At 39.9% G+C, this 12153-nt stretch overlaps 1 protein-coding gene across 1 annotated transcript in view; it reads left to right on the forward strand.

The window, feature by feature from the left end:
- LOC107613461 (ATP synthase subunit O, mitochondrial) overlaps positions 1-811 on the forward strand; it is a 4333-nt gene extending 3522 nt beyond the window's left edge. The window contains exon 6 of the mRNA XM_016315465.2: positions 409-811. Within this exon, the coding sequence (XP_016170951.1) occupies positions 409-537 (129 nt within the window). The 3' untranslated portion in view covers positions 538-811. The remainder of the gene's footprint in view (positions 1-408) is intronic.

The following is a 12153-nucleotide window of genomic DNA, read 5'->3' on the forward strand; positions in this document are numbered from 1 at the left end:
CCTCCTTCCTCTCTCCCTTTCAAATTTTCCTCTTCTGCAAAGACACAGAGAAATTGGTACCTTGTACTTTTGAGACTATATATGATATGTTTCTAATGAACTTTGGGGAAGATAAGATCTTAGCACAGTATGTGATTGAATTTCTCTTTTTTAAATATTTTATTTATAATCAGAATCAATTTTGTATTTGAAAGATATTTATTTTTAAAAAAAATTGTACCTAAAATGAAATTCCTACCCTTTTCCTAAAAGCAGTAAAATGATTATATTTTAAGAATCTTATCCATACAATCTGAAAATATTTAGAAGTTATACTTTTCAAGCACTTGCAGAAGTAGCACAAAACCCCCCGTATTGCCTTCTTAATTCAGCTCATCATTTTTCTATTTGTTTCCTTCTTTCTCCCAGATTGATCCAAGCATACTTGGTGGATTAGTGTTGGAGTTTAGTCAGAAGGTCTTTGACATGTCTATTAAGACTAGGGCGCAACAGATGGAGAGGCTTCTACGAGAGCCCATCAGTATTGCTGACATATAGAAGACAACAATTTTCTCCTGAAAATCTGTGTCAGCATGATTTAATCAAGTATCAAATTCTTGTTTAGTATAAAAAAATGAGTGGATCTGGATTTGTTTGGGATGGAATGCCATCATTTTGCAAATAAGAGCTACCTCTTTTCCAGCTTCCTGTTATGCTTAATTGTCATCTCAATGTGTTTGAAATTTGAATGCTATTTGATTTTATTTGGACTTCTGAGGTGTTAATTAGTTCACTGGTATTAATTTGCTTCACTTTGATGCTGGTGAATATATCTTCCTGGCTTAAGATAAAAGATGTAGCTGTGGCCGTTGGCTAGCTGATGATTCAGAATAAGATCCAAAGAAAATTTTGATAATTTTGAGTTTTTAATCTGTATTTGGACCATTTTCTGTATTTCCATGGTTTTACTATTTTAAATAATAGTATAACTATCACAATCAAGTTCATTGGCAGCAAGTGCTGGATTTAACTAGAGCCATCTCTAGGAAATTTGGCTAAAGAATGCTAACAATCCGCCACCCCATTAAAAAAGAGAAATTCTTATGGATATTATTGAGGCATCGGTGTTAATTTTCATAACAACATAGTTAAGGAAGAAAGACAAGGTATAATGTAAAAGGATAAATGAATGGTTATAATAATCAAATGTGAAGTAAGAGTTTCGTATTTTATATGGCATCGTCTTGCATGATAGTCCTTCCATAAGACGATCTTATGGCAATTCATCTTCCAAGCTAGGCAGGTCCATTTAGTTGTCCTTCAAACCAGACTCGAATCAGCACTCTAGCACCACAAGGATTGAAGGTGTTCGTACCTGGCTGGCAATATGTACTCAAAGAGAAATCGAATTTTCGAGGTGAATTGTTTTTTACCAGGCCGGGTGAGCAACCTGTAAAGGCACTCTGAAACTTAAGTCAGTAGTACACTTGTTAGGAATTGAGTGTGTTGTCTTTACCTGCTTTTGGAGCCTCCGTTTTATATGTTTTCTAAGTATCCGTTGAGTATTTATTGTCGGATATACGTTTATATTGCTTGCTATCTGTTTTACCGATCTGGCGTTGCATTTGTGATTTTTTTTACGTAACGTTGGTAACGCATTGTTTATTGTAGCTGGAATCTCGCTACTTGTTATTGTCCATAACAGTGCCCCAATTCGGGTTTCGTGATTTTGCAACTTGTCAAGTATTCCCAAGATTGATGGACCAGACCCTTTTTTTTGGGCCTTTTGAGGGGTTTCTTTTTTAGGCTTTTTGGGAGCAAAAAAACCTCTTTGAAAAAACCGTTCATTTTCTTCAAATGGTTTTTACTTCTCCTTGGTTCATGAACCGTCACCCACTCTCTTTTCTCTCTCCATCAATCAATCAATTTAATGAAGCATTAATTTCTCATAAAATAGCTAGTTCCACTTTCCTTCACTTCATTTATCCTTTTCATATTCGCATTTGCTTCCTGGAGAGAAGAGAGGGATTTTTTTGCTTCTTTCTTTGCTCTGCTAGAAGCTCTCTGGACATTCGCAACCTTTATTTCTCATTTCTTTCTTCTTGCAGCGGCTATCATGTTCAGGTAAGAGTTTTTCATTTTCTTCACACCCTCGTTCTTATTTTGCTATGCCCTATAACTTGGTGAGATGCATGTAATTGCTCTTAGAGTGTGATATTTCCTTTAGCGGTTAGTGTCTTTTTGTTGCCCGTTGCTTGTTTTTGGACAGTTTTTAGTTTTGTGGTAGTTGTCGTAGTGGGGGTACTACTATTAGGTTTTGGTTTTCTTCCCTTTGAGGTTTGGATAGCGTGTAAGGTTCTTACTTGTGAGATTTTTGATGGTTTAAGATAGAAAATCTTCTTTCTGTAAAATGGAGAAGGAATTTCCCTTTTGTGACATAGTGGTGGTGCCCCTGTAGGTATACCCGAGGTGCTGAGGAAGAAGGTGGTTGCCTCTCACTAATGGGTTAGAACGTCATCTTCTGGGCTAGCTCCCCAACCTCCCCAACGCGCGGGTTAGCAGCGCTTTGACCTGTACTCATGGGTTTCCGAGGAAGTAAAATCTACTTCTACCATTATAGAGGATGAGCTTGAGGCCATGCGCGTAGCTGGGGTCATCTTCGATTCCAACTTGGGAAACTTGTATGTGCTTTCCGTTCCTCATCGAGGCGATCAAATTTGTCATTTCAACCACCACGCGGGATCCCAACCTGACTGGTCGTGGATGTACGAGATGTTGTTTACTTGTCTAGGGGTTCATCTTCCGTTCTCCATCTTTCAACAGGATATTTTGGGTTATACTGGTTGTGTTCCTTCACAACTGCACCCAAACACGTGGGCTACCATCCGGGTCTTTGAGTTGCTGTGCTTATTCTTGGGGCTAATTGCTACCTATAAGGTCTTTTTTATTTCTTCACTTTAACAATAGTTTCCAAGGTCGAGGGTTTATCTCTTTCCGAGGTATTCCAAATAGGAGGATTTTTACTCTCTTTGAGGAATCTTACCATGGTTTCAAAGAAAAGTTTTTTGAGATTGAAAGGGTAGAGGGAACCACACATTTTTTATGACTTTGGAGGATGAAAAAAAGGTTTAATTTGTATTGGAATTTCAATGTGTCATCTCCTAAGATCCAGCTGCAAGGTGTGAATGCTTCTGAGTTCACGAGCATCCAAATGCTCTCGGAACTTTGGAGTGACTGTCCTGTATTCCTTCGAATTATTTTGGCTGATGAGCATGCTGCTCGGAATGCTGTTGGTAAATACTTTACATTTTGTGTTTTCCTGATTTTACTACTTGCCTTTTTTTTACTTTACTGTTTTATTGATCTGGTGGTTTGACCCTTTTGTCTTTGTTATTTTTTCTTCATAGTTGATATGGATAGCAGCTTGGAGGCTATTGTGGCTATGAGGAAGAGGTTAACTTCCTCTGATGCTAATGCTACCGCCAATTTGGGTAGTGGTGATCGGGTCTCTTCTTCAGCTACTTTGAGCAACATTCCTTCTCTCCCGAAATTCATCTCGGGAGTTGGCCACGAGGTTCACCATGTGGAGGATGTTTTTCCCCTCTTTTCTCCTACTAAAAAAGAGGCAAAAGAGGGGTAAGAGTTCGATAGCTGAAATCTCCTCACCAACTTCTTTTGGTTGTATTCTGGAGAAAGAGTTCCAAGCTCCCGAGTTTGTTGACGAATATCTTCTTATTGAGAAGACTAAGTTAGGATTGGCTGAACTCCCTCTGGAAGAAACCTTACCACGGGTTCAAAGAATGCTGCTTCGTTTGGTCATTTACATCAGAGATGCGGCAAAAGAGATCTCCATTTTCCGATCTAAGGTGTCAGAGCAGGAGAAGGATTTGAAAGAGGCAAAGTCAGAGGTCGAGAATCTGAATGGGTCTATTAAGACTCTTAAAAAAGAAAAAGAAAGCTTTCAGGATAAATTCAAGACCTTGGAAGAGACAAAGGCAACTTCCGATGTTAAGGAGGAGACATATAAAAAACACATTTTCGATCTTATGCAGTGGCTTGATGAGCTTTCTCTTTCTGTTAGGAAGGCTGAGCAGGCTGTTGTGGACGGAGCTTTTGATATTAAGAAGAATATACTGGACGAAATCAAACTTATAGCACATGACTTGGACGTCTCTAATGTCGAGGTCTTTAAGAAGGTGGTAGATGGGAAGATCGTTGACATAATTTTATTTCTCTTTGTAAAATTTTTTAAGTATTTCCTTGTAATTAGGTCAGAACTTTCTTAGGTAGCGTTTTATTTATGCTCATTTATTTTAAGCAACTTTAGTTTTGTTGCTTTTTGAACTCTCAAAGCTTTTTGCTACGTTATTTAAGTGCTTTATCATTTGCCGAGTTTAATACTTATCAGCTTTTTGTTAACCCAACTTTCTCATTTGTAAATGAGTTGGATAATAATTTAAGCAGCTTTCTGTTAAGCTAAATTTCTCATTTGTAAACGAGTTGAATAAGAAATTAAAGGCAATTGGAATTTTATTATGAACTTTTTTTATTTCATACAACAAGCTCATGTTGGGGTCTCATTAAAAACTTATATCGATAGGAAAAGAGTGCCCCTTATTCGAAGAATACTTAAAGCAAAAAGACTTGAGAAATGCTTTATCTACGGATAGTACCGTTTTAAATGGATTGCATTCCATGATCTAGGAACCTCGGTACCATCCAGATTTTCTAACTTGTAAGCTCCTTTCCTAGGTTTTCCTTAATTCTGAAAGGGCTTCTTCATCATGTTAGAGCCAACTTCCCCTGAGTTCCTAAAGCGCTGGTGTCAGCCTGTCGCAAAACTAGGTCTCTGTCTCGGAAACTCCAAGGCTTGACTTTGGCGTTATATTTTTTGGCTATACGCTGCTTCAATGTCTGCTAAGCTAGGTTGGCTGCGCTCCTCACCTCATTGATAAGGTCTAACTCCACGCGATTCTCAATATTTTGAAGGAGTAATCTTGGGCTGGGTTCACCGATCTCTACTGGTATCACTGCTTCTCCCCATAAGTAAGTCGAAAAGGCGTTTTCCTTGTAGAGAATTGAGGAGTGGTATGATAAGACCACAATACTGACCATATCTCATCAACCTAGGATCCCGGGAAGTCATCTAATCTCTTCTTCAACCCTTTTAGGATTATCTTGTTTGCGGCTTTAACCTGTCCATTTGCCTAGGGTGTTCTACGGTTCTACCGACACAAATACTTGATATATTCCCAAGCCAGTTAGGAATTTTCAGAACTTAGCATCTACAAATTGAGTTTTATTGTCGGTAACTATCACCTCGTAAATCCCAAACCTTGTTAGTACATCATTCCATATGAACTTTGACTTCAATGAACTTGGTAAAATAATCAATGACTACTATAAAAAACTTTACCTGACCAGGCCCTTGGGAAAAAGGTCCTAGTAAGTCTATTCTCCATTTTGCGAATGACCTTGTTGGTATCACGGAAATAAGCTCTTGAGGCGGAGCTTGATGGAGATTGCCATGAATTTGGCATTTTTGACATGTTTTTACATACTCAATTGCATCATTCATGATGGTGGGCCAATAATACCCTTCTCTGATTACTTTTTGAGCTAGCAACTTGCCACCCATGTAATGTCCGCAGCATCCTTCATGTATCTCCTACAATACATAATTGTTTTGTTGAGGTTTTAGGCATTTAAGTAAGGGCTGTGAGATGCCCCTTTTGTAAAGTTGGCCATTAATCATGGTACACTTTGCTGATTTCAAACGCAGCTTCCTAGCTTCTTTAGGGTCATTGGGAAGGATCCCATGTTCCAAGTACATGCAAATAGGATCCATCCAAGATGGGGACAGATGGTAATATCGTGACATCGGCAAAGCTCACAGATGGTTCTGAGAGCACCTCTTGAATTAAACTAACTACCCAGTTTAGTGCTGGCCAACTTTTACAAAATGTCAGCTCGAATATTCTGTTCTCGAGGTACATGCTTAATACAAAATGTTTTAAAATTTGGGATTTCATTTTGTACCTTCTTCAAGCATAATTGCAATAGTGGATCCCTCGCTTGATACTCGCCATTGACTTGGGAGGTTACGATCTGGGAATCACTGTATACTTTTACCTCTGTCGGGCCGACTTCAGCTGCTAGCTCCCAACCTGCGATCAAAGCCTCATACTCAGCCTGATTGTTCGATATCGGAAAATCGAACTTAATAGATGCTTTGATGACCAGTTATTTCCCTCTAGTTAGGATAATTCTCGTATCTCCAAAATACATGAAGCTCCCAAACCGGTGACTTGGGAGAAGAATAGGTCATTTCGGCCAAAAAATCCACCATTGCCTGTGCTTTGATGGCTGACAGCGGTTCATATCTAATGTCAAACTATGATAATTCTATTTAAAAATATTGCCTTAAACGGTGTGCTGACATTAATACTGCAAAAGCAAATTTTTCTAGCTTGGAATACTTCACTTTGGGACCTTGAAGGACCCTACTAATGAAATACACAGGTCGCTGTTGTTTATTGTCACTCTCAATTACTAGAGCCGAAGTTATAGATTCGTCAGTGACGAATAAATATAGATATAACTGCTTCCCGGGCTCTGATTTTCCGAGGATTGGAGGAGTGGATAATAAAGTTTTAAAATGCTCAAAGGATTTTTCACACTCTTCCGCCCCATTCGAAAGCCACTTCTTTCTTCATTAGCTTAAAGAAAGGCTTTGCCTTTTCGGCTGAGGCTCTAAGAAATGTTGACAAGGCGGCAACCCGACCTATCAACCTCTGCACCTCCTTTAGGTTTTGAGTTCTTGACATATTCAAAATAGCTTGAGATTTTTCAGGATTAGCTTCAATACTTCTCTGAGTTACCATGAATCCGAGAAACTTCCCTCCCTAGAGCCAAACACGCATTTTTCCGGGTTCAACCTCATGTTGTGAAGTTAGAGTTTATTGAAAGTCTCTCGAAGATCAGCTATGAGGTCATCATCTTTATTGGTTTTGANTTTGATAAATGGCCCCTACATTTTTTAAACCAAAAGGCATTATGGTATAATAGTAAATTTCTTTCAGGGTAATAAAGTAGTCTTATCTTCGTCAGGTCGGTGCATCGGGATCTGGTTATATCCTGACGATATTCTGACAAAGAATCGATCATGCTGTTAATGTTAGGTAAAGGAAAATAGTCCTTTGGACAGGCTCTATTTAAATCAGTGTAGTTGACACACATTCGCCATTTTCCATTAGACTTTCTACCATTACCATATTGGATAACCAAGTTAAATACGTGAGTTACCTAATAAAGCAAGCGTTCAACAACCCCTGAACTTGTCTCTTCACCTTGTTAGACCGGTCTTGGGACATTTGCGACGTCGTTGTGCAACTGGCTTGTAAGAGGGGTTGATGGCAAGTTGATGAGACATGAATGCGGGATCAATCCCAGGCATGTCGGATGGTTCCCAGGCAAATAAATCAACGTTACCTTTCAGAAGATCTTGAAGTTCTGACTTCATGGGATAAGGCAAGTTTTGTTGATGAATGTGTATTTTTCAACTTTCTTTCCAATTTAAAATTTTCTCTAGGTTTCCATCAGGTTTTGGCATCGGTTTCTCTTGAACTCGGGAGTCCAAGTAAACTAAAATCACCCCTGTTGACTCCTTGGCCTTATCCCTCAGGTTCAGACTCACAGAAATGCACTTGATAGCAGCTACCTGATCCCCTTGAATTGTTGCTACACAACCTTCCGCCGTTATGTACTTAATAATGGAAAACTTGGTAGAGATAAAGGCACAAAGATCGTTGAGTGTGTTTCGTCCGAGGATCATGTTATAAGCTGTCGAATCTTTTAAAACTACAAACTCTGCCTACACAATCTGAGTTTCCGATCCTTCTCCTATCATGAAGAGAAGGTCGATAGCTCCGTCAAGTTGAATGTAATGATCTCCTAAGTCCTAATCCCACTACGCCAGGTAGGTGGGGTTTGAGGTGCTGATCCTTAAGTCCCAAGGCGTCGAATGCATTCCTAAACAACACATTTAAATCTGCCTCAGTATCTACCAATATTCTTTTCACAATCCCATTTCTAACCTAGCTGTGATTACTAGGGGCTCATCATCTTCCATTGTCATGTATTGGTAATCCTTGACAGTGAATTGCACAGTTGGAAAACTTTGTATCTTCGGGATTTTGGAGTTGGTAGACTTGACATCCTTCTTGATTGCATTTTTGGTTTTTGCCAAACCGTTTCTCCCTACTACCATATTCACTACCACTTGTGCAGGGGCATCTTGGTTTTCACCAATTTTATCACTTCTTGGGTTCCTCGCTTTTCGATCTTCCTCCTCGTTTTACCGTTGAGGCGACCTAACGTGTTGGACGATTTTCGGAAGTTTTCCATCTTGGATGGGCTGCTCCAAAGCGTCCTTTAAGTCTATGCAATCTTCTGTCCAATGACAATATGATTTATGCTTATCAAAGTATTGAAATTTGTTCAATGAAGCCCTTGGTCATATTTGCCTAGCATTGGGCAATATACCTCGATGTGATACTTGTTGATAAACTTCTGCTAGTGACGCCACTAGAGTTATTGGCCTTATTAGGTGAGGGAATTGGATTCTTTCATTTTGTTGAGACCACCTTCAAAACATCCTCATCCCTCATGTACTCTAAGAAAATTTGATAGATTTCCTCCATAGACTTCACGTCTTTTGAAGTGAGGTGTCTTCTGAAGTCTCCTTCAAGCAAGCCTGCTATAAGACAGAGGCAAACAATCTCGGGGATTCGAGTATTGACCTCTAGAAGAGATTTGTTGAACCAGTCTAAGTAATCCTGGATGTTCTCCCTGGTCCTCTGTTCTATGCCAAGTAAAGAGATTGGATGCTTCACTTGGGTTCTCCGAGTTGTGAAATGAGCAAGGAACTTGATTTTGACATCGTGAAATAAGGAGATAGAACCTTATGGCAGGGTGTTAAACCAAGCCATTGCAGGACTTGAGAGTGTAACTGGAAATGCCTTACATCTTATGGCATCTCCCACTCTTTCAAGGTTCATTCTAGCTTCAAAAGCATCTATGTGCTCCTGAGGATCAGACTTCCCTTCGTACTTCAGACTTGTTTGTTTATTGAAGTGTTTTGGCAATCTGACTTGTAAAACATGCGATGCAAATGTCATTTTTTCCATAACACATGTTCCTGAGAGCCCCTATGCCTTCTAGTACTCGAACTCCTATCTGGAGTTCGTTTTCTTTTGGACTGGGCAGACTAGAAATTGGATCTTCCTCATCTATCACGGTCGTCGCGTTCATCCCTATGATGAGGAGATCTCTTACGAGTTTGCGGGTAGCCATCATCGTGCTGATAACCTCAGACCCTTTTTGGGGACACTCCCTCTTGGCTGTGCGGCCGATCCCTAGCCATACGGCTGTGAGACCGGGACCTTCGAGATTGGGAGCGCTCCTCCAGTTTTTGCTCTAACTACTTCATCTTAGCCTGCATTTCCTGCAATTCTTGCATCCTGTGACACAGTTCCTGCATGGCGTGGTCATAATCTTGTGGTCCCAAGCCCACAATACGACGTTTCCCAGTGTTGCACTCGAACCCTAGGGGTACTTGTTGTTCATTGGTGGAATTGGGATCGGTTTCATGATCGTCCTCATGAAGTGTTTCTTTGATCGGGGTATTCGGATTAATGGTTGATTGGATCTTGTGTTCAGCCATGGAGTGAAGCAGCTTCGGGATCCCCACAGACGGTCAATGTTTGTACCTGGCTGGCGATACGTACTCAAGAGAAATCGAGATCCCGAGGTGAATTGTTTCTGACCAGGTTGGGTGGGCAACCTACAAAGGCACTCTGAAGCTTAAGTTAGCATTGCACTTGTTAGGAATTGAGTGTGTGATGAGTGGATATTTTATACACTTTTTGGCATCATTTTCATATAGTTTTTATTATGTTTTGTTTATGTTTTATTATATTTTCATAGGTTTTAGTGCGAAATTCATATTTTTGGATTCTACTTTAAGTTTGTGTGTTTTATGGTAATTTCAGGTATTTTCTGGCTGAAATTGAGGAGCTTGAGCAGAAGTCTGATTCAGAGACAGAGAAAGGACTGTAGATGCTGTCAGGATCTGACCTCTGTGCACTCGAAGGAGCTTTTATAGAGCTACAGAAGTCCAAATGGTGCGCTCTTAATGGATATGGAAAGCTAACATCTAGGGCTTTTCATAAATATATAATAGTCCATACTTTTCTTTAGAAATAAAGGCCTAAAACTGGCATTCAACGCCAGCACCAGCCTCATTCCTGGCACCCATAGGGGAGTAGCTGACGTCCAACGCCCAAACGGGAGTCCCAAGCCAGCGTTCAATGCCCCTAAAGGGTACTACAAGTGGGCCCAAAAGGGAGTCCCAAACACTCACCAAGTGGTCCCGAAAAGTGGATTTTCGCATTACAAGACTAGTTTATCTTATTTCTGTAATTCTTAGTTAGTAGATTAGTATATATAGGAGGAGATCACCCTAACTTGGATCATCTTCTTCCCCCATTTTTGTATTTTCGAACATTATGTACAGTATGAGTCACTAACCTCCTAAGGTTAAGGTTAGGAGCTCTATTGAGTTTCATGGATCAATAATAATACTGTTCTAGTTCAATATGTCTGATTCTATTCTCTTATGCATTCTCGTTCTTCATCTTATGAATTAAGGGTGACCCATGACAATCACCCTTGTTATACATGGGTTCTGTGCGAGTCCTGACCCGGATAGCATTGAACCAAAGCTATAGATTGCATTGCAGATTCCAATAGAGTACCTGGGCAACTTTGGATACGTGACATAAAATTCCGTTGACCGTGGATAAGTGAGGTCTCTGTGGCGCTAAGGTTAGAGTCTGAGAAGCAGCGTTTCTTGATCTGGAAGATTTGCCTTGGCTGTGGCACCTTGAGTAGGGTTATGAAGGGGAGTGGATTACTTAGAGCTTCATCTTCTACTACAGTGAGAAACCTAGATGTGGCTTGATGAGAGGACATGAGTCACTTACAACATGGTGGATTGCTGCAGTGGAGCAAGTTAACTTGATGAGAGGATATGAGTTAATCATTTACAGCTACCATTGAATGAATCAGAAGGTTATTGAAGTAGACAGTAAGAAAAGTTAATCCGGAAAGACAAAGCATCTCCGAAGCCTCAACCGTTCTCATACCATTGATTTTCCACCTATCTAGTAACATTTAATTTATTTATTCTATTTTATGCGTTTTCCGTGACAAACTATAATTTTCTATCTACCTGACTAAGATCTGCAAGATAACCACTGCTTGCTCAAACCAACAATTTCCGTGGGATCGACCCTCACTCACCTAAGGTATTACTTGGACGACCCGGTATACTTGCCGGTCTATTTGTGCGAAACGTGCGTAGTCAGATTCATGCACCATCTTGGTAAAGAAACAGAATGAAAAATGGAGAATGCATGTTGATTATACCGACCTCGATGAAGCTTGTCCCAAAGATCCATATCCTCTTTCCAGCATTGATGCCTTGGTAGATTCAGCTTCAGGATATATGTACATGTCCTTTATAGATGCATACTCGAGTTATAACCAAATCCCAATGTACAAGCTGGACCAAGAGAATACCACTTTCATCACTCCAAAAGCTAACTTTTGGCATGTAGTAATGCCTTTTGGATTGAAGAATGATGGAGCCACATATCAATGATTAATGAATAAGTTATTCTCACCTCACCTTGAAAAATTAATGGAAGTGTATGTAGACGACATGCTTGTTAAGACCAAAAAAGACGTCAAGCTCCTGTCCGACTTAACTGAAGTATTTAACACAATCAGAAAGCACGAGATGAGACTAAATCGCTCAAAATGTACCTTTGCAGTAAAAACTGGAAAGTTCTTAGGATCTATGCTCACCCAAAGGGATATTGAAGCCAACCCAAACAAATGTAAGGCAATAATGAAGGTGAAAAGCCTGACCTGTCTCAAAGAGGTCCAATAATTAAATGGAAGGTTGGTAGCCTTATCTAGATTCTCGGCAGGATCAACTCTGAAGTCTTTACCCCTATACTCAATACTTAAGAAAGGGAGCTGACTTGAATGGGCTCAGGAATGTGAACAAGCCTTTCAAGACTTCAAAAATTTTTCAAGTTAACCACC

This window comes from Arachis ipaensis, chromosome B08 (assembly GCF_000816755.2).
Source record: "Arachis ipaensis cultivar K30076 chromosome B08, Araip1.1, whole genome shotgun sequence".
NCBI classification, from domain to species: domain Eukaryota; kingdom Viridiplantae; phylum Streptophyta; class Magnoliopsida; order Fabales; family Fabaceae; genus Arachis; species Arachis ipaensis.